The following is a 22,875-nucleotide window of genomic DNA, read 5'->3' as shown; positions in this document are numbered from 1 at the left end:
TAGCACTGGCTTCAGGACAGCTCAGCGAGCAAGCTGCCCTTGAGCAGAAAGAAGCAAGCCCAGGTTTCCCCAGTGGCCCCGTTCCCAAGGAACAGAATTATATGGAATATGGAACAATTTCTTCAAAAAAACCCAAAAATGTTGCCAAGGATAAAATCTGATTATAGAGCAAAGTGAATGTCCCACTGGGAGAACTAGTCAAGCATTAAATTCCTGAGAAGTTCTGCTCTGTACTCCTTCTCCAACACCATGAATTATCTTGTTCTTTCCTAGATTTTTCTGTAGCACATCACTAAATTCCATTCTCTCAGAAGGCGTTCAGTGTCTAAAGGTGGCCTAAAGAACACGAAGGTACACTATCCCTAAGTAATGTGTTGCTCAGGAAGTGACAGGATAATTAAATTTCTGAGACTGAGAATTCGTAAGTTGACTTTGCTTCTCTACCACGTTTTGGAGAGCTTCTTCCACGTTTTTTCCCCTAAGAGTTACTTTGCTTGGCTCAGGCTTTGTGGCTGTAACGTAGACACAGAGACAATTAAATTGCAAAAGAGGATATTTTAAAGGCACTCGGGAACATGAAAATGTAATGTGCATATTTTCATGGCTAAGTATTTTAAGCATTGAGTAGTCATATTCTCCAATGTTAGATGAGGCAATAAATTTGCCAATGCATGCAGATGAACCCCATTTAATCCCTATGCACCTCTTACTGTAAATTATGTTGTCAGAGAACCCCCCTAAAAAATGGATTTGCTTTTCTTCTCAGGGAAGAGAGCTAGTGATGGGAGGATGATCCTCAGGCTCAGATCAAGTGAAAAGAGCCAAAGGCTTACAAGAGGTTTAAGAAGAACTGCAGCATCCCAATGGGGAGATTATTCCACCCACATAAAAAAAGTGTGCATTTTTCCCTGTCTCAGAAGAGATGGGATCCAGAATGTACCTTTCTTGGTTCTTTTTTCCTCAATTAATTCAGTTGTTTCCAATTAAAGTGTCACAGCTCTTGTAATTTTTTTCCCACTTGTGTCTTTTCTAAATGAACTTTTCTTTTTTTCACAACAACTTTAACATTTTCCCTAACACATCCCAAAAATTAGCAGCTATGCAGAGCTATGCAGAGCTGAAGCAGTGTACACATCCTAAAGTTGACAGCTACTGGGAGATTCCTGAGGGCTCTGAGGGCATCTGTAATTTTCTGGGATCTACTGAACGGGGTTTACCAAACTGGAGCTGTGGGGAATGATATGTCAAGCACTTTCCCATTTCTGTCCATCACCTTGAGAAGATTAGGGCTCCTGATGTAGTGAAATGGCTCCATCACTGTGTGGATGGAGTGTGCTTTCATCCCAAGGGGAAGGAGAGAGCATTACTAGGAGAGCAAAGACTTCCACCCTGAGACAACAACGAGTAGCAGAGCCAGGGTCCCACCTGTAGGATATTATAGGAGAAGGGGGGGAGGAAGCTCTTTGCTTCAGACAGAAGGACAGGACTAAGTTACAACAGCAAAGACACGTTGGTTCAACTGGGCCAGGAAGCTCAAACATAAGGAACAAGGGTAATTAATTTCTTCAGCAGAGCTCTGAGAGTTTACAATAAACTCTCAAACTCTCAGACAAGCAGACACGAAAACGTGTGCTGAATTCTTTGATTTGTCCTGAATTCTCAGATTCTGAAAGAAGGCAGCATTGATCACATCCTCGGAGAGAGCAGCCTGATGGAAATGAGCACTGCTGCGTGTTCTTCTGGCCAAGAGGACGGTGTGCAGCACGTCAGGGCTTGGCACGTGGCAGAAGGTCAGAGCTGATTTTGAGAACCCAGCAACAACAGAGTCATCATGGACACAGGTGCTTCCTGGATTGATCTTGCAGTTTGGCTGGTTCCAGTTAAATGTGAAGCAGCTGTGGCCCTTTATCTGCTCAAGTCCCTGGAATCCATCTGAGGGGAAACTTTCTCCCATCTCCTCCTCTCTCCCAACCCCAAGCACGCAGCTCTGTTTTCTGAAGACAGAGGGGAGCAGGGACAGCCAGTTGGCAGAACTCCACCAAAAAAAAAAAAAGTTGCCTTTCTTATCTCAGGGCAAAGCAATGAGCTATTGATTCAGCCACTAATTTTCCAATGCCTTTATTTGGGGACAAGGACGGCAGCCAGCAAAATAAGAAGGAAATATGAACGCTGCTGAAGGCTGTCACGCAAACAGATTCAGGACTCTTTCCCTCAGGCAACAAAATGAACAAATGAGGCCAATGTGAGACTAAGTTCTCAAGCGTTTATGGCATTGTTCCGCCATATGAACAATGATGAATACAACAGGGTTTCTTTTACAGAAAGGGATCGAGCTTTAAAGAAGGTGTTTTCAACAGTCAGCTGGTGGAATTCTGGAAGAGGCACAGCAAGGTCAACACTGGGCCACCAGGCAGGTCAACAGGAGGAGCCAGGAGATTTCAGAAATCCAATCAGTGAGAGTTCCCAAATAGCTCCACACCAGCTAAATGTACTTTATATAAACTCTTCTTTGCCAGATCACTGATTGTGGAGCCATCAAACTCCTCCACGTCTTGGCTATCTCTTCTAGCCAGACAAGATCTCACTTTATTTTTCCCCAGTACCTTAGGAAAGGGAGGATTTGGCTCAAATTTGTGCTTGTCACTAAACAACAGAAATGTGAGACTCTAGGTATTCAGTTTGGTTGGCTTAAAGAGCAGCCATTTCACAACCCATGCTTAGCATTTTGGACAGAGGAAGCCAACAATCTTTTGGCTTTACCCAGTCTGTGTGCAACTGAAAGCATAAACAGCTTTGGTCTTTGTCCTGTTTCATTCTTCTTTTTTTTTTTTTTGATACACAGGAACGCTGCTAGTTATTTTCTGAAGAAGGCATTCTCTTGTCCTTTCTAAAAGTGAAATGGATGGCAGAGTTTAAACACCATACCAGATTACACTCCACTTATTCATGGTAATGCTGCTTAGCTATTGTTGAACAATCAAGATCAGACTATTAATCATGTCAATAATAGTAATAATCATACTGTTCTAGGAACAGAGAGATTGAAGAGAAAGACTATTTGCTGTTTTGGCAAGGCAGCACTGGTAGTAAGTAGGACATAGCATGAGTGTTTTGCTGAACTTACTTTCATATAATGGGGCTTCTTACTTAACCTGAGAAAAATTGTCCTGCAAATCACTGTCAAGGAATCATTGATATTCATCCAAAACCAGCCTCAATTTCAATCTGATATACTTTCAAATATTCCTATGTGCCAGCTCAAACTGTTCCTCTTCATTCTTCTGCATACAATCTGTCCACAACACTCCTTTTTTTGAATTCCCTTTGCCAAAACATAAGCATGCAGCTGCTTCAGTTTTTTTTCCAACCCTTGCATTTTTTCCATGTGCTGTCCACCCCCCCAAACTCTACGTTAGAATCCAGCTGATCTTCCCTGAACACTGTCCAATTTTTCAACTGTCAATGCCAGAATGCAATGCAGTGGGCTTGACTCCCTTACACAACTTATTTGGAAGCAAACCAGAAATGTCTCTTTTGGGCTTCAGCACAGGAGAGAAATACCTCTTCATGTATGGCTCCACAACAATCAAGATGAAAACACCTGCACCTCTGTAACCCATACAACAATTTCTGCTTTGCAAGCAGCTCAAAATTCATTGAGCTTCTATTTGTTTATTCTATGTATACATTTTGTTACTACAGTCACTATAGCAAAATGGTTCTTCTTCTGGGCCTTTCAATTGTTTTTATTTCATCTTTTAAAAAGGGAAGAGTAAAAAAAGGACGGCTCGACAAAAATGCAAGTTCCTTAAGACTCTCAATTACAGCAACATGACCTAAACAACACAACAATTATTAAGTTGTTGTGCTATCAAGTTTTGTCATACTGTGTTTGGCTAGACTGTCTTTTGCAGCTTGCCCAGAAATGTTAAAATACAAGCTATTCCAAAAAAAACAAAAAAAAGGGGCAGAATGGTTTGCAGCAGCCTCCTCATTCCTAAAGGGGAGCTCCAAGCACTTCTGACAGCTACAGCCCAGTTACAGGACAATGACAATACAGTCCCTGGTGTGGAGTTCTGAGAGTCTTTGTTTCTTCTAAAGGCTGCTTCCTGTGAATATATTTAAATGCTCTCTATTCACAGTTTCTATAGCTTTCTGCTGTTTCTGCATCTTGAGTAATTCAGTCTAGTGGCAATTTATTTATTTTTTACCATGCAATTTATTTTTCCTTCTTCATTCTCATCTAGAACAGGCAGCTCTACCCTATCATCAGACCATAGGAAAATTCACAGAGCATCTAATCTTTAGGGGGTGCAACCATGTGCTCTCTTTTGACTCCATCCAGTATTCCTACACAGTAGTTTACCCTTTAATAAAGTTTTGTATGTTCAATGTTCAGAGCAGACCCCACTGGAATTAGGGTTCTAGTCCAGGCAAACCTGCCCAACATAATGTTCTGGAGCTGGGAACAGAAGTTACCCAGTGTGGGACCATTCAGCTGAGGACACACACATCCAGCTAGGCAGAGTTCAAACCCTCTTGCTTTCAGGTATGTTTCCCAAAGGAACTGAGAATTTTAGGGAAGACATCATGAACAGGAGACTCTGCTGCCAAGGTAGGGGAATGCAGAGAGGTGCCCCACTCTGCAAATAAGTCAACATTAAGCACTGGCTTTGAGTCAAGTTTCCTGCCCCATCCTTTATTTCAAGTCTGTGATGATGTGTACAGACAAAGCCTAACACCAGAGAGCAGAGACTATTCTTGGACTTCTCTCACACTACTGCATCTTTAGTTCTTCTCCAGGGCTCACAACAGCCAATAAATTAATAGTTTCACAATTTTCAGTTGAAACACTTTTCATGGGAAGATGATACTTTCAGCTAAATGAAAATGGCTGAAGACAGTGTCTGCTTCCCTGAGTGGAAAGTTTCTTTGTCAGAAACAGAGGAATGATACACCTCAGCTGTTCTGCTATAGTTTGCTTGGTTTTTCTGTTTTGCTGTATTTTTTTTGGTTGGTTTTAGTAAAAAATTTCCAGCTCCAGCCTGTTACAGTGTTTACTGCTCCTCCCTGCACCATGTTGACTTTTCTCCCCCTGCCAAAGTGCTTCTTAAACCTCCTCTGAATATATGCTCTTCCTGGTGGTGTTTAACAGCCTTTTCTTCCTCTTTCCCCCATTGTTATTTAAGACGATGCTTTTATGGCTCAACAGATTCCAAGAAGCCTTTAGGATAAATGCTCTGTCAAAGAACACTTATGCCCAGTTGAGCCATATTATGTTCTATATGAATCACTGCGGATGTTTCCCAAACAAGGTTAGATCAGCCAGATTTTCCAACTAGATTACACACAGCTTTTTCAGACATGGCCTACTACCTCTGCCATTAATCCTCCTCATTGAGACTCACCTCGGTTTTGGACCATGTCATGTCTGCCCACCAGGGACAGGAGCATGCTGCTAACACTTTCTCCTAATGAGGATAACAATCCTATGACAGAGTAGCCTTGGCCAAATTTTATCTGCAGAATGTAGGGGAAAGGCTGATTTTGCAAAGCTAGATGGTCTCTCACCATCCCTCATGGTTTTATTGTCTGTGATTTCTTCAGACAGAGACCTCATTTAAATGGCCAGGAAAAAGAAAAGTCTGCGGGATGAAGGAAGCCTGTTTCACCAGCTAAGGACAATTTTGTGCCATGTTTTATTTTATACTAATGAAGATTGCCAAGAGCCTCTTGATCAGTCCTTCTTGCCTGCTTTACTTGACCAGATAGATGGAGAAGCTCAGGGAATACTGAATTGCTCTCTACCTGCCCAAAACAGTTTCCAAGGTGCATCTGCTACATTAAATATGGTCCTTCAGGAAAAACTGAAATTCCACCTGAAGAGCAGCAGCCTGACAGAGAGGTCTGCAATGGAGAAGCAACAAAAACCCCCAAGGAGAGCAAAAGGAAAAACAGCTCTGGGGGGAAATGAGCTGAAGGAGATGTTTCTTTAAAGAAACCATGGCACTTCTGAGCTGGTATAATGAAGCAGCTGTGATATAAATAATGTCCCCAAGTGGAAAAACCCCACAAAAACCCCAGCCATTCAGGCTCCATATGTTTCCAAACTCACACAATGGATGCTTTACAATGAACTTTTTGTCGGGAAATTGGGTGGGACAGGGAGGTTCCTCACCCACCTCCTATACTTAAGCAATAATCTTGCTTAGTCACAGAAAAAGGGAGAGAAGAAAGGAGAGAAAGTGATTAATAATCTGTGGGCAGCTGCTTACTTTCCAATTGGTTGTCCAGGAGGGGTGTGCTCCACTTCAAATCCTGCTTGTCTCAGTACATCAATCACAGTGTTGTTACCCAGGAAGTGACCTAAAATACAGGTAGAAAATAGCACTGTCAATCAAACTACTACTCTCACTCACTTGAGATCCTCCTCTTGGAACAGCAGGTTTGGAGGCAAGGGTACCAAAAACTAGACCAGAGGAAGGGACAGCATACAGCCCAAACACTTCCTTCTTCCATCTTATTTACCCCTCCCTCCCCTCACATGGCCAAGGGACTGGGTGGATAATAGAAAACCTAGATGGGTTGCTAGTCTTGCCTTCCACCGTGGCCATTTTTAGTATGTACACTGATAAAATAAACTTCCAATATGGATATCAGAATGACCCTGCAGTGGCAAAAGGATATTACTAGAGCTTTAACTCATGAAATAGAACAACTTACAACCCTGGCCATCACTGTTCATGGACATTTGCTAATGAAGAGACTCTGAAGCTGCTGTACTGCATGTTCAGCACTTGTCTGACTAAAACCACAGTGATTCAGGAATTGCCTCATCAGCCATTCAGCCACCTGCACAGCAGGGCTGGGAGGAGCTGGGATGGTAACCTTATCTCTCCCAAAACATGAAGATTTAGTCCTGTAATTCAGGGCTCTTTGTTAGAAGTGTAAAGGTCACATTCCTATTCACAGAAGTAACAAAGAGCTCAGTAAGTACTGCCGCATGTACAGGCCTTGAAAGAGTTTACTTAAGGGAGTCCCATATACTTGAAGTCTGAACCAAATCCCACCAGAGTCAATGGGAGCCCTCAAAGGGCTTTGGGCACAGACTCAATAAGGCAGTGTAATCCAGCCAAAGCTTTCAACTTATTGTCAGAGTCCCACACTGTTTGCAAGAGGGGTTGGATATATAAAGGAAGGAAGCAAGAAGTCCACGAACAGGTTTATTAAAATCCATGTAGCACTGTAACCTGTCTCCAACTGCAGCCACGACTGACACTGAGGAAGGACAGAACGATCCTCCTGTTATATCCATTAGCTTCCAGCTCTGCAGGGCTGGGAGACCCCCATTTACACCCAGGCCATTGCATCTCACTGCCAGCACTGAGCAGACCAATTCACCAGGAATGTGCTCAAGCCTCCATGTGCCCTGTGCCATCTTGGAGCAGGGAGTTCCACCACGGTGCTGGGTGTGAGAACTCACTCCTCTGGTTTGCTGCTGATGCTGGGAGAGTGTGTGCTTGCCTTAAGCACAGTGAAAGTGTTTGCAGGAGATGTTTCTGACTGCCCGGCTCCACGGCAGAGCCAAATGCTTTGCACTGAAAACGCCAAGGCAGGCAAGACGTGCCTGAGTGCCTCTCCACGGACACCGCTGTGCGCAGCCACCAGCAGAGCCACCCTCGGGATTCTTCACCCACACTGCACAAAGTCCTGATGGATTTGAGAGCATTCAGCCCCCAGGATTTGCTCAGCCTGCATCTCTCTGCTCCCGCTGCCAACAAGGGCGCTAACTCGCCTCAGTTGTTGGAATGATACAGCTGTATGGCTTTGAGTGCAACTAGCAAGCGCTGGTAAGAGCTTTTAGCCAAAAGACATTTCTTTAAATGATTAAATGTACATTTGCAGAGCCCTAGTGTGTTCCAGGATTCCTCCACTTCCTTTTAACAAAATTCAAAATTTGATTTTCCCCTTACTAACTTGCTTAAAACAAAAGCCAAAGCAGCAAAGAACAGTCCCAAAAATGTGTTATACACCCTCAGAGATTCAAGAAATGAGACATTTGTGAATGATTAACTGGATTTGATCATATCCTGTTTTTTTATGCAGTGGCCAAGGCAAACAAAGGTCCCCATTCTGTCACTGGCAAAGTGACACTGAGGAACCAAAGGTATCAGAGTCCGAGACATTTCCGAGTCCACTCTATTTTCCCTGAATCAGAGTCTTAAATGCCAAAAGATTTTGTGATGTAAATAATTGTCCCGAATCCAGCAAATCTTTGACACCATGACAGCACAAGAGAAACCAATTTTAACTCTTTTAAACCCATAGAAAAAAGTAACTATGCAAAAGCTCTGGCTCCTCATCCACACAATGGTAAGTCTGTCAACAATGTCAGCTCCTCAGCAGAGCCTGCAAGTCCCTTCAGGTGATGGATGAAGACCAAAAGGAGATTTCCTGGAGTTCCCATTCCTGCCCTCTGTGTGGATACCATGCTGAAAGCTGCCAGCCACTGGGACTGGTGATCTGCTGTGCAGCATGGCAATAAGGCTTGCGCTTTTAATTTTGCCTTTCCTAAGTGGAAGGAACACCAGCTTCCATTAAAAACCCCTCAACTTCATATTCCTGAATAAATTAAAATCATAATTACAAATTTCCATGTGAACATCATAGTTATTTCATTGTATGTCTACAAACCAATACATACTAAAATATTAGAGACCATTAAGCTCAACATCAGTGAAAAACATCAAATCCCTGCCTCTGGCTGCCCATATGTGCAAATGGAGTATGTAGGAATTGTTGTGTTTTTATTTCTAGATAGAAAATAAATGAGCTTTATAGATATATATACATGTGTGCATGTCTGCTTCTGCTAAAAGATTTTAAAAATTTCTCTTCCTGGCCTGGGAAAAACCTCAAGAAAGTATAACTACCAAAAATTTAGTGCATCTAGAGACATATCAGACAGGTTAGAGAGACAGGGGAATGATCTTGCATTTGCATCACTATTCCCTCTTCGGTCTAAACCTGAATAAACCATTCCTAGAGCATTAACCAAATTTATCTTGACAGCTGATGAAAACTGGATCTGAGAGGTCAGAACATCAGCTGTCCTGGGAAATCTATGGAAGTGGAAAAGGAGAGAAAGCAGACATAAAAGATTTTCTAGGTAGGGACCTGAAGAGAAAGTCTGTACTTGGGCACGGAGATATGCAGAGCAGCCACCCGTAACAGATTAAAAAAGCCCAGGTGTGGATGCAATCCTTCCACCCTCTGAGGATAAGGAGGTACTCATGGGATTTGCTTGAAGACAAGACCCAGTGCTAAACACAGTCATTTTGTAGTTTGAACACAAATACAGTGGAGTGGTCAGTGTGGCTGCTGCACTTCAGAGGGGGTTTCTTATTAAACTTGATGAGGCCAAGATTATTCTCCTTTCGCTCATGTCTTGTTTTTTTGAGACAGAGGATCTGGAGACAGTGGAGGAACACATTATACAGTGTGGTTGCTAACATTAATCATAGACCTTCCGTCTCTGCTTTGCTTTTTTATTTTTAATTAAGAACTGTGCTTTGGACTACACAAAGCAGATCTCTGTAATGTGTTTCCTTATCTCCCCAAGGTTTCATTTTTCACTGAAGAAAGAATAAACCATCAATTTGGGTTTTTTTACTAAAAAACATTTAAAAAAATACATGAAATACACATGGTTTCCTTAAAGCACGTCCATGCTCAAACACACCGCCGAAAGAATGCATTTTCTTCCTTTCTTAGTGGAATATCCTGAGGCAGAGAGAAAGACACTTCTCAGCCAACTCTTGACAGCCATGTATTTTCTAATTGACCACATAAACTAAAGCTCTTCTTTTCCATTTCAGGCATCCTAGTGACCCTCATCAATAACCTAAGCATCAGGTTGCATCCCTCAAAAGTCAGATGAACTTGGGTGTTCCCTACACAGAAAAATTATAACAGTGTTTTGATGACAGAAGCAGAAAAAAAGTTTTTAAGCAAATGTTATGAACTTTATCTAGGTTTAGAGATCTACTACAAATTACTTTGTCTATTCGTTTCACAGTTCTTTGTTCCACGGCTTAGAAGGATAGTGGGGTACAAAGGAGCAGGAGATAATTCCCTCACAAAGGACCTCCATTGCCAGAGCCTTTGAAGTTGTGCTAAAAAAGCCTTGCTAGCCCATTAGCTGACACACAGCAGAAATCTGAACTGTTTCCATGCACACTACAAGCAGAGCTATTTTCTGCACAATTAGTCATAAAAAGGGCCAATGTAAACTGTGTCGGGAGGTCTCAATTCTTTACATTCTCCACACAGTGAATCAGACATTATGTATAACGTTTCGTTGCCATTTAGACCTTGGGCTGCTCTGCAATCAGGAGGCGGCAGCCTCTATTCTTTCTTCTCCCTCGATGCTGATTCTCAAGCCCCTTGGCAGCACCACAATGTTTATGGTAGGAAGGCTTCACAAGAATTAGTGCAGGGAAAAATGCAAAGGGCTGAGAGTTGCCCCCTCACAGTTGGGGCAAATACTTTGTGGTTCCTTTGCCTGCTGCCTCCAAAACTGCATCTCCATTTCTCTTATTCTCACAATGGTCAAACTGAGTATTTTGGAAGCTGAATGATGAATTTGTTAAGATGAGGCTGTAGTAAGGAGCTACAGCAAACACTTCAGGCAGTGACTTTTATCTGAATTTGCTAATTTCTCCACTATAGCATTCCAGTCTGACCCCGCGGTCTCTGGGAAACAGCAGGAATTTACTGGGAACCACATGCCACCCCACATTACTCTCTCCTGACATTACAGATGTCCCAGACCCATGACGGGGAACCAGTTTTGTGGATAAACCCTCCACATTTTTAATTCCCTTTTGCTCATTGTCCAGCACCTTTCTTTGCTAATAAATAACATGCTTTAAAAATTGGAGGCTCTTCAGCCTTTCCATGGTGACCCAGGTTTAAACCACTATCACTGCCACACAATTGCTCCTCTTTGTTCTTGAACCACTTTCTTCCTTAAAATCTCACTCTAGTGGTAAGGATGGTCTTGAATAAGTACCTTGAATGCACTTTGACAAGGAGCAAATGCTGGATTTGTGCAGATCTTGCTCAAGCACCGAGTACCCCTCTGATGTGAAGTGTCAAGGAAGGACACCAGGTAATTAATGGATGAGGTGGGTGATATGCAGCACCTAGGCATGAATATAATGTTAGGAGTGCCTGAATATTTTGATTTTAAATTTTACTGATAACACAAACAAAATTTGTGCTTGTGGAGATCCAACAGGGGAATTTTCTGGAAATGGCTTGAAGGACCCCAATCTACCCCAGTTAGTATGAAATAATGAGAGCCACACCATGCAGCCCTACCACGCCAGACCAGATCTAGCAAAAGCTCCCTAGAGGCTGGTATTCAGGTTTGAAACAAGAGCTCTGTGGGCTGTCCAAAGGAAAAGGGACTATCAAAGACCCCACCTTCCAGAAAAGTCTGTCACGCCAGGTTGCTGGCTTTTGCTGTGCTTCAAGACACGGTTTTGCACTTGGAAATAGCAGCATTATGCAAAAAACTGTGAAGGAGAGCTGGAGATGCAGGGAACGAGCTTTCCTCCTCCCCTGCTTGGCAGGAGTATCCGAGCCCAAAGCATGCCTTAAAAAATACTTTGCACAAGCCACGTGCAATCGTCTTGTAAAGCAGGCTTTCATCATAGACTCCTTACATCATGCCACCCCTTCTCCAAGCAGATGGAGAAATCATTTTCCCTCTCGTTTGATGTTGTTATTCTATGCAGTTGTGAGGAACTGACTCATAGCCACTTTTGGACAGTCATGGGAACCGGAGCAATAACACATGAAAGCCAAAGCGTGCAGCATTTCCAAGGTCCAGCAACCCTCCCATGGCTCCCCTTCATTCTTTTCTTGCATGTAATCACCTCTCTCTCCTCTCACCCGAGTGCTCTTACAGAACAAGCTCTGGAGAAAGGCCACACCGTAGCCGGAGGGAGAATGGAGCGACCAGGGGCCAAAAGTTGAGGGGGTTATTCCAGATTGACGCCAGGCTAATAGAGCACAGATTTGTGCTTCCCTGGGGTGTCTCTGAGATCTGCAGTGCAATTCTATACTTGGAGCATCTCAATCTGAAGGACAGACAGATTCCCACAGACCTCTATTTCCTTGCTCCCCGCAAATATAATAAATTCCCCCCATGTCTCTCCGTTTCTGATCTTTCCTTCTGAGCAGCCCTCCTGTTAAAGGTATGGAGCTGTTGTTGAGGCACTCAAATGCCACAGCATGGAAATCCTTCTCTAGAAGCAGCCTGGAGTGCAATGCACAGTCCTCAACAGGCTCAGCATGAGGTGGGACAGAGTTTACCAGTTTGGAACTGGCTCCTTGCTGGTACAGCGCTCTGTTTCCAGACTCGATGCAGGGCCATAATGTGAGCTCAGCAATTCAGTTCTCTGCTGTCTTCGAAGTCTTGGAGCACTTTCCCTAGCAGACTTGCCCTAAACATATGTGGGAAACAATAAAATGACTTTTTTTTTTTTTAAAAAAAAGTTCAATTTTCTTCCAAGTCTAAACCAGCTGTTTCACTTGGGTTAAGAAAAACAACACAAGCAAGAGCTGAAGTGAGGTCACCTCCCAAGCATCTCCTCTGGCCTCTGTGTGAGTTTGTAGCTGCCTCAGACATTTCCAAATGAAGTGACTGGTCTATGCTAGTGAGTCTCACTGGAGAGGATGGCACCTCCACAGAGCAATTCATTCCAACATCTCAAATACCAGGTTTGGGAAGAACATGAGCCCCCTGTGCAAATCTCTCCCCATGGACCATGTGAGCATAAGGAGCTCCTTTAGCCTTGGTGTCTGTCAGACATGGCATGGTGGCCTGCCAAGCCACCCTGCAATTGCCCAAAAGCTCCTGAACACTGCACACAGCCCATCCTTCTTGCCCACCATTCCCTTTTCTGCCCTGTCCCCCACCTTTCTTGTCATGCCAGAGTTTGCATGGGACAAGGAGCTGTGTATGTTTGTGCTTTGGTTGGTTATAGGGCCATTTGGGCTATTTCATATTCTTGCTTCGCTTATGTGGCAGTTACGAGCAGTTTTCCACAGAGAGCAGGTCCAACAGAGGATGACTCTTTCAGTGTATCTTCTTAAAGAAAACATAGGATCCCTTGAGAATCAAACAACAAAGCCTGAAGATTTGAAGTGTTCATTCTGTAAAATGTATTGGTTATGTTTGCTGGTGTAAGAAATTTGTAGTAGGAAAATTGTGTGGGCAGGGTTGAAATAAAAGTTTCATTTACCTTGTCCCCAGTTTTTACTGTGAGTAAAGGCAGGGCTTGCTCAGTCTGAGATACTGCATGGAGGACAGTTATTGGCATTTTCCCCCCTAGCAGAATGCCATGACTAGATGTGATTTTCTTTTTTAATTGTTTTTATTTTATTTTTTTTTAAGGTGCATGCTCCTCATTGAACTATATTGTTGGGAAAATACCTTTCTACACGAGGTTGTGACTGGAGGTGTGTGCAGTCATGGAGCTGTGTGACAGGAAACATGCCTCTGTGTCCCTCATGGGATCCTCTCCAATGGACAGGCTCAATATACAAAATCTTGCGAACTTTACCATGTCTAACACTGTGGCAGAAGAAAAGGAGACAAGTCTGAGGAAAATCTAGAGAAAACCCAGCATCTCTAAGAGTCTTCCTAGGGTGCTGGAGGCATCTTTGGGATCATCAGATCCCCCAAGTGTAGACAGTCTGGTGTGAAACGCGCTGTCTTAACATTCTTTGCTGGTTGTCATCAACGCCTCAAGCAGTGAGGAAATTGGTGAGGAAATGCAGCCTCTTTTTTTACCCAAGGTGCCTTATTAGTGCAGGTACAGCCTCGCTGAAGTAGACAACCCTCTCCCACCTGAACCACAATTATCAGCTCTTTCCACGGAAGCTGCTGCCAGCCCCCTGGACAGCCGGCGCAGGGCAAGCAGCCTCCGAGAGAAGTGTTTCATATCCCATCGCAAATCCCCTGAGCCATCCCCAGCTAGTCTGGAATGCACATGGACCTGCTTGCCAAAGCCAGGCAAAGCTCGGGGTAGGGGGGAGAAACTAGATTCTGTAATTCCTGCCTCCTTTCTCAAGGAGGTAGCTGTGAACGTGGTACTAAAACACCTCAAGGACTGGGTGGAGTCTGAGCTCAGGGCAGCTTCAGGCCTTGGAAAGCTCCTCAGTCAGAGAAACAGCTTTTTGCATGCAGAGTATCTCTGATGAACTTGTGGAGGCAGCTCTGAGGCCCAGCAAGGACTGGACCACGTGTGACCTCAGCTGTTCTCAGCACAAAGCCAGTGTTATGAAATGCAGCACCTTTGCCTGCCTTTGGTAAAGGCTTCTGGCAGGTAACAAGGTGCATTAAGTGCATTTTAAGCACTTAATGGTTTCTTATAGGAAATAAATACGGGTGAGGGCCATGGTCCATCACTACAGGCTCAGTAGCGAGCTGGACTGTTGAGTCTGTCCTTTTTTGGCCTCATGGATGCATTTGGCTCCTACAATATACTGTGTCCACAATGTAATCAAGCCTGGTGTGAAACAGCACTTCACTGTTTGCTTTGAACCTGCTTCCCCCAGTTCCTCTAGTTTGCACAAGACAGTTCTAAACTGAATTAAACAAAACTGTACTCTTGCTCCAGTGTGAGATCAAACCATTCCAGGAAAGTTAGTTGGGGGCAGTGTCTGTCGAATCTGTGAAATTACTTCAAAAGACTACATGACAAGCTGTCATTTTCTGTTTGAAAAGCAGTTTGAAAACCACAAATCAAAGCTCCCAGTTGGCAGGACACGGATCCTTGCTTGTTCTTTCTGGTTCTGACCTCTCAGTCGATTATTCTATAGACTACACTGCTTTCTTCATCTATTCCAGGAGCCCCTTTCTGGTGGTTTATTTGGATTGGAGATGTCCTGTAAGTGAAAAACCTGGTGAAGCCTTAGCACAAAACACAGTGATTCCTCAGCAAATTGCCAGCCCCCTGGAGTTTATGGACACAGGACAAACTCCTTGCTGGAGGAGAGAGTACTGATGCTTCCTACCCTGCGGACACAGAAAAACAGAAACCATTTCACCAGACTTTTTAAAAAATGAAACTTCAAGGAAACCAAAACTGAGCCTCCTTAGTCAGGATTTTTTTATCTATAAAAAACTTCACATTGTTAAGACTGGTATGTGCTTTTCCCAGGAAAACCCAGCTGGCCACTGGATGTCACTGTTGTTGCAGAAAAACACCTCCGAAAGTTCACAAATGAGGCTGTGAGTACGGTGAGGTGTCACCCCAACCTGGAAATGGCCTTTTCTTCCAGGTTAATCAGCGCAGCGCTGGTAGCATCTGGAGGCTGCCTGGCCAGTGCAACACCTGGGGGCAGGACACCCTCGATAGTCTCCATCAGCAGCTGAGGGCAAGTCCTGTAGGGAGCTCATGGACCCTGATTCACCTGTGCCCAGGTGAGCGTCCCCTCCTCTTGCTGGATCCCCTCTGGTTTTGCTGAGACATGGCCCTGCTGAGCACAACACATCTGACCTGCTCTCCAGTTTGGACTCAACCCGTTCTCTTCTGCCATCCAGAGGAGCACACGGCAGCAGGCACGATTCCAAGCTTGTCCTTGATCATGGATTAAAAGCAATTACGTGCAGTGCTGCTCTGTGGTTTCAGCTGGCGCTGCTCTAAAGGTGCTTTGGCGCAGCTGCACCACTCACAAGGTTTGAGCTAATTGCTCCATCGAAAACTGCCTTGTGCTACATAGATCATTTGCCACCTCCCAAGTTACACCAGGCATCTCCAAACCCATTCAACCACACAGAGGAAACCTGCCCTAAACCACCATCCTCAGACTTAAAATTCAGCTAAGGATCCCTTTGCAGCATCATAATGAGTCTCTCCAGGGTAGGCAAGGGGTTTTTTCGAGGAGTGCTTTGAGGGCCTAGGCTGAGGTCCTTCCCACAGAGGGAAAGCATGAGAAATAAGCCCCAGGAGTCCACAAAACTCTCTCAGATTGGAGTCAGATACTGCTGCTGTGGCATTCCAGGAGGTACAAACTGGAATTGTTTCCCACCTTACACTCCAAGCCCAAGGCTTGCTGCTTGATTCATGCCTGTCCTGACATTGGGAAGCAAACTCCCAAAACAGGGCAGATGAAACCAACAAACTCTTGCCCCTGAGGAGAAAAGGAAGGCAGGAACACACTGCAGACATTTGTTAAGCTGCTGAATATGGTATTACAAGACCCTGAGATACATGTCGTGTGGGAAGAGATCTAGAGCACTTACATCTGGAGCTCTGTCTCCTTTGAAATGCAAAGCATGCCAAAGATGTGGAATAATAGAAAATTGGGCTAGAAAGTACCCATTTTAGTCCATCTAAATGTCATAAAGCAGGATCAGCTCTCCCTGGGCATGATGGATAAGACCAGCTTTGACACTAAGGATTTTTATATAAATTAGAAAAAGGACCTCCAGAGGACATTTGACAGCTGTGTCTTTTATTAATTATTTTTTCTCTCTTAAAAGCAAAACAGAAGAAAGAAATACTTTGTGAAGGATGGATAGTCCTTTGGCTAAAGGCCCTGTGGTGGAAGGAGGGGGTGTTTCCAGGCAGCAATGGCAAATGCTCTACCAGAAGGGTCAGTAAATCTTATCTGTCAGAGAGACCATCTGTGTAGTGGGAAAAGAACAGAATGTGGTCCTGCAGTATTGAGAGGTTCTCAGCTGCAAAGGTGCTGTATGAATATCCATCACAACCCAGCAGTGATGAACTTCATCCTGCAAATACTTCCATTTATAAGCTACTCTGGGCATGCAAACAGTTGTATCAAGCCCCCACATCCTCATGGACAAAGGACATCTTGCTCAAAAATTTAGAATTTAATAGACTAAAAGTCTTGGAAAGCTGTACTCCTCGAGTACTAATTTGCATATGCTATGTCTATGGAGAAGTTCTTCTCATTACAAATTTATTCCCAATTAGACTATCAAATGTGTCTCTACATTCCACTGATCACTAGTTATTTTTGTGAGTTTCACCCACACAGATCTATTCTCAGCCACATGGCCAAACATCCTGACTAATTTCAATTTAGGGGTTTTTTTCTATATAAATACACAGAATTTCTATATACATCCATGCTTTGAGCAAGCAGAAATATTTGATTTGAGTCCCCACTGCAGCACTCTGGTTTTACACTGGTATAAACAGTAGTGGTTTCCACTGTTATCTCCTGCTGCCTGGCTGTTAACGCTGGGGAAAAGGAGCAACAATGAAGGCAAGCACAATTTATCTGAACATCCCCTCATACTACTGGCCCAGGGAGCAGACTTCTAGTGAAACCAAAGAGAGGGAGATTCAGTGCTCCTGTGAAGTTTTCCTGACACAGCTGTCCACTCTGACACATGATCACATTCAAAAGCTGAGTAAGTTATTATGGAAGTTCAGAAACCTCAAAATATACACAACAGATTTTGAAAAACATTGTGGTTGTGTGGCTTCGAGCGTGCTTGAGGAACATGTTAAAATCCAAACAAACAATCCCCGCCTTCACCCCTTTCTGTTAACACACGAGTGTGTGAGCACATCACCAAGCTTGCAATTTGTAGCTCTGTTATTCACAGCCTTCATTAAAGAATAACAGCCCCTGTTTGAGTATCACGAGGCAAAATTGTTCGCACATGTGGACCAAACAGACACACCAAGGCTGCACCCTTATGGTTTGTGAGTGACAGGCTTAATAAGATTACGCTTGATCTTTCTCTTAATAAAGCTGGATGACATTCAAGCAAAGCCTGGGGTTTTTTTAAAGGTACATTAAAGGAACCCAGAGTTTGGCACAGCTGGAAGCCTGAACCATCGAACAAAACTTGGCACTGCCAGCATTCCCTTACGCTCTCAGACCTCACATAATGAATATTTATATCTATATATACAGACACGCACATATATTAAATACCTATCATTAGCTGGTCAAGGTCAATGCTCTGGGTAACAGAGCTAGATGTAATACCAAGAATGATGATGGCTCTTTTTTTTTTCCTTGTGTTATGAATCACACAAATTAAGCAACCCACAGTTTATAGAGTCTGCAACATGATGGACTGCTTTTAAACCACACATACCGAAGGGAAGGAGAACAACTCCAAGAAATTACAAAAGCAAAAGAGAAGTGTCATCACCTTACTGTTTAAACCTGAACACAGCAGAACATGGAGACTCCTGCTTAACTTTAGTAACACCAGCAGCCTCAGCTGGCTCCAGGGAAGCAGTCATTTGCTTGAGATAAGTCAGGGCTCGTGTGTTTTGAAGCTTTATGGGTTAGAAGCTAAATAGTCTTAGCTGAGTCACACTGATTTAAACCATCACTGCAACTGGCCCAAAGATTACAAAAGACAGTTCACAAAGAAATCTCTCAGAGGAAGAGGAATCACTGAATTTTTACTGGGGAAAAAAGATATATATATAAAAGAAAAATAATGCCTCCCCAACTAAGACTTTACTTTTGGAAAAGGAAAGCTTCCTTAAGGACAGACTGAACATTCACATGTTCTCTTTCCCTCATCTCTGTTGGCTATGCCCTCAAGCTGAATGTCTCTGTATTAAGTACCAACCCCACAGATAAATCAGTGGATCTGAGGATTAAGCAGACTTCATGATGGAGCTGGTATCTAGATGTACATGGGGTGGGGATAGTTTAGACTCTCTAATTTATCTGCCAAAAAACCATCTTTTTTTTGATAGCCAAAATACTTCCCAAATTACATTAACTGAGGAATACTGATGAGAAATTTTAAGAGTACTGGAATACTGTCCTTTGCTGTTCCCAACACAAAAGTTTTTAAAAAATCACTATTTTATTTCAAAGCACGCAGCAATGATTTACTGAAATGGAATATGTGTACATGTAATTTCAAAAAGAACACAAACATGGGCATTAAATTAAACACTCTGCGGAGCCTGAATTTTCTTCCAGGCTTTTGTTTTGGTGAGAAAATGAAAATGTTTTTGTTCGGCATTGACCCAATATAACTTTTCCTTCAATCATCTGGTTCAGCCGACAAAACAAGACATAAATCATTTCCCCTGCTCTAGACTGAGTCCAGGTCTTGTTAATGTGGATGAATTCCTGATCCTCGGCATCTCTCTTTTTCTTGACATCTACGTGCAGTACCTTAAAGCCTGAACATGGTGGTGGGACCTTCCCTGGCTGCTAAAGTCATATCCACAGACAAGAGGTTCAGAGCCAAAATACCTCTTTGCAGAGTTCCATCTTCTTCCCTTAAAGTCAGTCATGAGACTTCCATTGAATCCAAGGGAGCTGATCAGAGATTTATGCTACGGAAAAGTACACAAGGAAACTGTGCTTCCTTCTGTCTTCAACTCATGGCACTCAATTTGCTTCTGGGGCTGCAAACCTGTCCAGTCTAGCTATTTACTTTCATTTACAATGCTTAAAAGGTTCTCCTTGTGTGCAACCTGGTCAGAAGCTTACTGAAATCAATGAAAAATGCCTAGAAGGCATCTCCTGTGCAACCTGGGGTCCTAACTTCCAGTCGGTTTGAAGACACCAGAGCTCCAGAGCACTGAGAACACACAATTACAAGTAAGCAGAACGTGATCAGCAGAAAAGATCCTCTTGCCTAAAGAGAGGCCCATGTCACTAAGTAAAAGCACCAAGACAATATGCCTTCCTGAAGGAATCCAGCCCATAATTATCCAGTTAAATAATTACCTTCCTTTCACTGGATGAAATGGAGATAATCCTGGCTGAAATAAGAAATTCATGGCTGGCTCTATTGGCATTTTTGTATCCAAACCCTGCGGAACTTTTAATTCAACTGAACTCCACATATGAAGCTCTCACACTGTATTTTGGCTGACTATTCTGGGCTATTATATAAGCCCTTTGGCACTGGCCTATCCCAGATTTCCCCCAACCTCCACACTTTTTGTCACAGCCAACTTTCTGCAGGAAACAAACCACTTTTCATTGAGACCAATTAGCTCAAGAACGTCAAAAGAAAAAAAAAATCAAAAGGCTTTGGGTCAGTGACAAGAGCAATAGAGAGGCCATGAAAATGAAAGGGACTCGTTCTGAAAATGTTTTTGACTATGTCAGAGCCAATTCCCAATGGAAGGAAACAAGAAAAACATTCCTTGAGAGATTCAAGATCTGTCATGAATTCCCGAGGCACATTAAGAAGTCTCACTCTCCCCTCTGCCTCTCATTCCTTTCTGAGGTACATCATGCGGCTCCAGAAGGAGGATTGTAAGTTTGTACATCACCCACCCATTATCATACAGAGGTTGGTAAGAGATCAGTACAGTGGTCCCAGATATCCGAAGTCACAATGAACCAAGGATTAGAGAATCCTACAATAATGTTCCACAGTTTGTCATATTTTGGGGTGATAAGACAACAGAAATCAAAATTCTGTTTGATAATATTTTCTTTGTGGATGAGATACTGGGACTCCTTCTCTCAAGAAACACTCACTTGGATTCCCTGCAAAGTAACTGATTTGTGCTTCTGCTGCTCCATCCTTAAAAGAAACATAATCCATTTTCCTCCCAGAAGGACATATTTGTCCCATTACGTGCCTGTATATTGATAAATTTGGTGATGACTGAACTTTGGAATGAACTTCAGGATACTGCAACCTCTGTCTTTCCCACCATCACCACAATGCTCACCACTGACTCCATGTTCAGGATAAGAAGCCCCACCAGAGCAGCAGACACCTCTTTTTTCCAGACTTGGAGACATCATACTCACAGACTTGTCAGTATTAGAACCAAAGCTCACCTTTCAAGCTGTTTGAAGTATGAATTCAAAGGATTACTAAATATCAGTCTTAGAAGGCATAAGGCTTCTATAGGGGGAAAAACATCACTGGTTTCCAGCTGAGCTTTATTTAATGACAAGACTTTGCACTTCCTAATCTGTTTGGAAAATAAATGCCACATGGCATCTTAATATACTGAGCAAGGGACAGTCAGGCTCCCAGCAAATAATTCATAATGACAACTTTTGGGTTAGATTTTATGACGCTCTTTGTAGGACAATGCCACGAGTTGGTCTTGAGCATTTCACCATGAGAACAAAATATTCCTCCTGACATCTAGCTCTGTGTTCATGGGTTCATTTTTTCTGATGATTAATTCTGAGTTCACGAAGAGTGTGTTCAAGATTACACGGATTCATATTCAGTTGACCATATCTGAGAGGATTATTTTAGTGTGCCCCAGTTTATGGCCCATGAAACATGATCCCTCTTGTCTCTCCTTGTCTCTCACTCTGCCAGCAGTATTATTCTACCAACCAGTGCTGGGAACTCCTATTATCAGTATAAAAGCAGAAAACAGCTATTTTTCTCTATGAGAACCAGCTCTCATTCAGCCCCTTACACTTGCTCTACTCTCAGTGCCAGCAGCCAAGCAGAAGACATTAAAATATCAAAAAGTTTTGAAGGAAACGCCCTTAAGAATAAATCTACATTTCAGGTTTGCCACAGTCTTGATCATTTTTGGTGCATCTAGCACATATTACTGCTGTTACTAGTGATACTAACCTGAACAAGATGAAACACAGCGGAAACACCCCAATGCAACCTAAAGCCATTGTTTGTGTCTCTGAAGAGCTGTGACACACACGGATTACCCTGGAAGGTGTTTCCATCTCTACCCAAGAGACTGGTGCTGGCAGCTCAGCACAGATCCTGGCATACAGCAGGCAGATGTGCTGTCTAATAGTTTTGGCAACTTCTGACTATCTTTCCTATCATGGCATCGTTATCTTGAGCTGACTGCCAGCTGGCCTGAACAGTGCTGGATACATGAAACGCAGAGAAGCTTTCAACTGACAACACCCTGTAAATTGTACATAGCACTGTTATTTCATGTGCAGCCCCCAAAGATCTAAGAGCAGCTTAAGGACAGAAATCAGGTCCAAAGCTGTGACCCTTACTTAACAAGTGTGAGCTAATTAGAAAGCTGTCCCACTGAAATAAGCAGAGTTCCTCGAAGAAGTCTGTTTAATGCGCAGCCGCACAATTTAAAAAATGAAAATAAAAGAACTACTTTCACTGGGGTTGTTTCTCAAAGCCGCAGTTCTACTATATCCCCTTGGTGCTGTACCAAAGTAACAGAAACATGGAGCATTGCTATTCAAGAAACCCCATTCCTGGTCAGTAACACAGTTACTTTGGAACCGACAAATAATTGTTTCTCCAGATCTTCAGGCAACCTACAATACACTTATGTTTTGGTAAGTGGCCTAAGTTCCCACAACTCAATAGCTGAACCAGAACTTCTGCTGCACACAACCTCACCTGAACCAACAGGCAACGCAACTTGCTCGTGAGAAAGAGTAGGATTTGAACTAAAACCTTTTAAGTAAAATCCCTACAGCAATGAGCCATATTAAGCTACTGTTTTTCAGTATCATTATGGCTGTGACCAGAGCTGCTGGGGTTTTGTGTTGGTGTTATCGTGCATCCCTTCCCTCACGTGTCAGTGCGACGGCTCGCAGAAAGCAGAGGTTACATACACCGTTCTATTGGAACAGAGAGCGCCTTTCACAGCCCCTCAGCAATTTTATTTTCCTTTGACTGATGCTGTCAACACATTATCTGAAATCTGCCTCGAGCACAAGGGCTCGGGGAGAGTGTTTGCACTGCACTTGTGTGTTACACTACACCCTGCTCGGGCACACTCTGCCCATCACTCACCGAGCCCACTTTCTGATCACTTGACTGCCAATTCGACAAAGCCCAACTCCAGCCCTCTCCAAGCACACAACACAGTCAAAGAACGAAAGACAGCCTTTTTCATC

At 43.3% G+C, this 22,875-nt stretch overlaps 1 protein-coding gene across 1 annotated transcript in view; it reads right to left on the bottom strand.

Moving 5' to 3' along the window:
* TRABD2B (TraB domain containing 2B) overlaps nucleotides 1-22,875 on the bottom strand; it is a 266,523-nt gene that overhangs the window by 37,166 nt on the left and 206,482 nt on the right. The window contains exon 5 of the mRNA XM_039556122.1: nucleotides 6,276-6,366. Within this exon, the coding sequence (XP_039412056.1) occupies nucleotides 6,276-6,366 (91 nt within the window). The remainder of the gene's footprint in view (nucleotides 1-6,275; nucleotides 6,367-22,875) is intronic.

The sequence above is a fragment of the Corvus cornix genome, chromosome 8 (assembly GCF_000738735.6).
Source record: "Corvus cornix cornix isolate S_Up_H32 chromosome 8, ASM73873v5, whole genome shotgun sequence".
Taxonomy (NCBI): Eukaryota; Metazoa; Chordata; class Aves; order Passeriformes; family Corvidae; genus Corvus; species Corvus cornix.
The sequence above is the reverse complement of the archived record's forward strand: the minus strand, read 5'-3'. Positions and strand labels throughout refer to the sequence as shown.